The 4,640-nt window shown below is 40.4% G+C and overlaps 1 protein-coding gene across 3 annotated transcripts in view; it reads left to right on the top strand.

Moving 5' to 3' along the window:
- The window catches only part of KBTBD3 (kelch repeat and BTB domain containing 3), a 6,394-nt gene extending 3,340 nt beyond the window's left edge, over positions 1-3,054 (top strand). For all 3 annotated transcript variants that reach the window (XM_019525331.1, XM_019525332.1, XM_019525333.1), the window contains one exon: positions 423-3,054. In XM_019525331.1, coding sequence (XP_019380876.1) covers positions 423-2,043 — 1,621 coding nt within the window. In that variant the 3' untranslated portion in view covers positions 2,044-3,054. The remainder of the gene's footprint in view (positions 1-422) is intronic.
- Positions 3,055-4,640: the final 1,586 nt, after the last annotated feature.

Here is a 4,640-nt window from a genome sequence, read left to right as displayed (position 1 = left end):
TTTAAAAAAAAAAAAAAAAAAAAAAACCTTTCCTCTCTCTCCACCCTACCAATTCTTACCATCTCATGTACCATTAGAGCCTTCTCTCTGGCCTTGAAAGCTCCAGTCTCTTTTCTGTCCCCCAAATCCATTGAAAACACTGTTGCCAAAATCATTTTCCTTCCCTAGCACTTCAACCATCTAACTTCATCTGTTTCTCCATTGGCTCTTCTTTCTTCACCAGATTAGATTTCTTTTCCTTACCTTCACAGTGCTTCATATTTTAGCCCTAGTCAGCCCATCTGCTGTAATATTTTATCGAACTGTGTTGATTTTTCCTTCTCCTTTTCAGTATCATGTTTTCTTGTCTTCCCCATCTTTGCAAAATGATTTTAGATGTGTTTATCTAATCTTTCTGTGTATCTTCTATATTTTATTTGCAGAGCCATGTTTGAAGTTAACATGAAAGAAAGAGATGATGGGAGCGTTACTATAAGTAATTTGTCACCTAAGGCAGTGAAGGCTTTTCTTGATTATGCCTATACAGGAAAAACAGAGATAACAAATGATAATGTGGAAATGCTCTTCCAGTTGTCATCATTTCTTCAAATTTCACTCCTTTCCAAAGCTTGCAGTGACTTTCTAGTAAAAACTATCGATCTTGTCAATTGTTTACAATTGCTTTCCTTGTCAGAAAGTTATGGGTCTGTTCATTTGTTTGATCATACACTAGAATTTGCACTGCACCATTTTTCCTTTTTGCTCAGATCCGCTGATTTCTTGGAGATGAATTTTGAGATATTACAAAAATGTCTTGAAGCAGATGAATTAAATGTCCCTGAGGAAGAAACTGTGCTGAAAGCTGTCCTTCAGTGGACCAAACATAACTTAGAAACAAGACAGAAGCATCTGCCTCAGTTGATTAAAAAAGTGAGATTACATCATTTATCTGAAAAGACCCTGCAGGACTTTTTGCACTCTGAAGAACATTTGTTTAAGAGTGCTAATTGCTTAGTAATAATGAATGATGCAATTAAAAGTGTGCAACATTCCAGTGGACTGTTTCCAGATGCTCGCCCTTCAACAACAGAAAAATATATATTTGTTCACAAAACGGAAGAAAATGGAGAAATCAGGCATACATTTTGCTATAATATCAAAACTGATAAATGGAAAGAGCTGCCACATACACACATGATTGATCTGCCAGGCTCAAGTTTATGTAGTTATGGAGAAAAGATATTTATAACTGGTGGGTGCAAAGGGAACTGCTGTAAGACTATTAGACTTCATATTGCTGAGCCATTTCATGATGCTACTGACCAGACCTGGTGTTACTGTCCAGTCAAAAATGAATTCTCTTTGGTGTCACCTATGAAAAAAACAAGGACAATGCACACATCTGTCATGACCCTAAATCAGTTGTTTGTAATTGGTGGAAAAACCCAAGGAGCACAAGACACAAGAAGTCTTTTGGATGTAGAGTCTTATAATCCTCTCTCCAAAAAATGGAAATCTGTAAGCCACTTACCAAGAGGCATATACTATCCAGAAGCAAGTGCATGTCAAAATATAATTTATGTCCTTGGCTCTGAAGTAGAAATTACTGATGCCTTTAATCCATCCCTTGATTGTTTCTTTAAGTATAATGCTATGACCGATCAGTGGTCTGAGCTTGTAGCAGAGTTTGGACAGTTCTTTCATGCAACGTTAATCAAAGCTGTTCCCGTGAACAGCACGTTGTACATATGTGACCTTTCCACCTACAAGGTTTACAGTTTTTGCCCAGAAACTTGTGTTTGGAAAGGGGAAGGATCTTTTGAATGTGCTGGCTTTAACGCAGGAGCAGTTGGAATAGAAGACAAAATTTACATACTAGGTGGTGACTATGCTCCAGATGAAATTACAGACGAAGTGCAAGTCTATCACAGTAACAGGTCTGAGTGGGAGGAAGTCTCACCAATGCCAAGAGCCTTAACTGAGTTTTACTGTCAGGTAATTCAGTTTAACAAATGCAGGGACCCGTGGTTCTCTCTTTTGGCAGAGTGCTCTGAAGGATTTTAAAGGTTCATAAGGTCAAAATAGCATACTTAAGTTTTAACTGTTTAAAAGCTGTTTAAAAAAATCCTGTAAGTTTTATTTATTTTAAACCTCTTCTGTTTAAAATGTATTCAGTAGGATTGTGTGTACATATATTTTGTTGTTCATAACTAAACATCTTAATGGGATGAATTAAGATTTTTTTTATCCTGGTAGAGGGAGTCTAGACACAGCATTGTCTCAATTTTCACTTGCTGCACTGACTTTAGCAAGGGTAAATACCAAAGAAGCCTTGATCTTCACAAAGCATTCAGTCTGAATACTTAACCTGAAGACAGTAGTCATTTCTACAGTTTGATTTTTTTTTTATCTCTTCCTTGTGGCCTGTTTCACTCGCTTCTTGTGCCTTGGTAGTAGCCATACTTGCTGTTTTAATTCTGGCCTTGTGGTAAGGTAATATCTTGATACTGACACCTTTCTACAAGGATTGCTGTATTGTATGTGGCTCACACAGTAACTTCTTGCAGCTGTACAGATAGTTATCTCAGTAGTGCTACCAGCCACAGGTAGGCCAAAAGAGAAGGTCTAACCTAAGTCTTCCATCTGTCAAGCATAGAATGCTACTTACTAAGCCACTGTTAAGTGAACTGGGAGGCACAAGTTTGTAATAAAACTGCTTCAGTGAACTAAATTGGAAGAGTCCATATAACATTGTATATAAAATGCTAAGTAGAGAACAGAAATAAATCCTCCATCTGTATAAATTAAAATGGACATGTTTCTGAAGTCAAGTCACTGCATTTTTTAAAATTATAAATAAAATTTTAACTAAACTAAAACCATTCAAGATATGTACTTTCACCTTGTACCCAACAATCCATTTTGGATGTACATATCACATGATAATCACTACTCTAAATATATTGCTTGAGAAAATATTATGGTAAGCTAATATAATAATGGTAACGTTTCAGTGAAACATTTCATTTGGCAAATTTAGCACTCTACTTCCAAAGTAGAGTTGTCTTTCATGGAGGAAAAAAGTGCTAGTTAAGCATATGCATCTTCCAGTGCCCCATCCAGCTGCTTCAGGCATGTACTGGGGTCTGAACTTGCTTTTATGTGTAATGTATGCTGTAGTAACAATATATTGAAATAATAAACTCATGTTACCTAGGAAAAACACTACACATTTGTTTAGAGCATATACTATGTCTAAGCAATGTAAATTGAACAAATAAATAAAATTCCAGAGATGTTATAGATAACTTTCTTGATATGTGCAGGGGCCTGCAGCAAGGCAGTAGCCCTAGACTTTCAGAGGGCCAACTTCAATGAGTTGAGATTAGTGGGAGAGGTGCTGTGGTCCTCGAGAGTAGGCAAACTCAGTGCCCAAGATGAATGGCCGTTCCTTAAGGAGACGATACTCAGAGCCCAAGGGGTGTCAATCCTAACAAGAAGCAAGGGGGCAAGACTGCCCAAAAGCTCTCCTGGCTCACCAAGGGCATTCGTGAATGCCTGATTGCCAAAAAGGTGTACATCTGGTGGAAGGGAGGGGCTATCGCCAAAGAGAAGTATACCTCCACCGTTCGGTTCTGTAGGAGGGCTGTTAGAAAAGCTAAGGCAGATATGGAGCTAGGGCTAGCGTCAAGGATCAAAGATAATAAAAAGTCCTTTTTTTAATATATAAGGAGAATGAAGAGGGCACCGGGTACTGTGGGGCCCCTACAGGATATGCTTGGCAATCTGGTGGTTGCACCAGAGGAGAAAGACCTCTTTAACAAATTCTTTGCCTCCATTTTCTTGTGCAGGGACCAGGACTCCCCGACCAAGATTCCAGACAGACTCAGGAGAAGCATCGCTAGGCCTAAGGTCGGGGAGGACAGGGTAAGAGAGCTTCTGGAGGGGTGGCTGTGTTCAGATCAGCAGGTCCAGATGCTCTCCACCCCAGGGTGTTGAGGGAATTGGCAGGGGTTATTGCTGGGCCCCGGCACAGTTTTACGAGCACTCGTGGTGCTCTGGCCAGGTGCCAGATGATTGAAAGAAAGCCAGCGTGGTCCCCATCTTTAAAAAAGAGAAGAGGGAGGACCTGGACCACTATAGGCCCATTAGTCTTACTTCAGTCCTGGGGAACTCTTTGAGAAGATGATCAAGGAGCACACCTGTGATGGGTCAGCAGCAGGGATGATGCTCAAGGGCAACCAGCAAGGTTTCATTAGGGGCAGGTGCTGTCAGACCAACCTGATTGCCTTCTACAATCAGGTCACAAAAACATTGGGCGCAGGTGTTGCAGTGGATGTAGTCTTTCTGGACTTCAGCAAGGCCTTTGACACTGTCTCCCACCCCATTCTCATTAAAAAACTAAGTGACTGTGGCATTGATGCCTACACAGTCAGATGGATTGCAAATTGGCTGAAGGGTTGTACTCAGACGGTAGTAGTGGACGGGTCTTTTTCGACTCAGAGGGAAATGGGCAGTGAAGTCCCCCAGGGCTCGGTCCTTGGGCCCGCACTGTTCAATTTCTTTATTAGTGACTTGGACAATGGGGTGAAAAGCAGCCTGTTTAAATTTGCTGATGATACCAAGATTTGGGGTGAGGTGGGCATGCTAGTAGGGAAGGA

The sequence above is a fragment of the Gavialis gangeticus genome, unplaced genomic scaffold (genome assembly GCF_001723915.1).
Source record: "Gavialis gangeticus isolate Ggan-Ray unplaced genomic scaffold, GavGan_comp1, whole genome shotgun sequence".
NCBI lineage: Eukaryota > Metazoa > Chordata > Crocodylia > Gavialidae > Gavialis > Gavialis gangeticus.
Note: the sequence above shows the minus strand (reverse complement) of the source record. Positions and strands in the feature narration are given on the sequence as shown.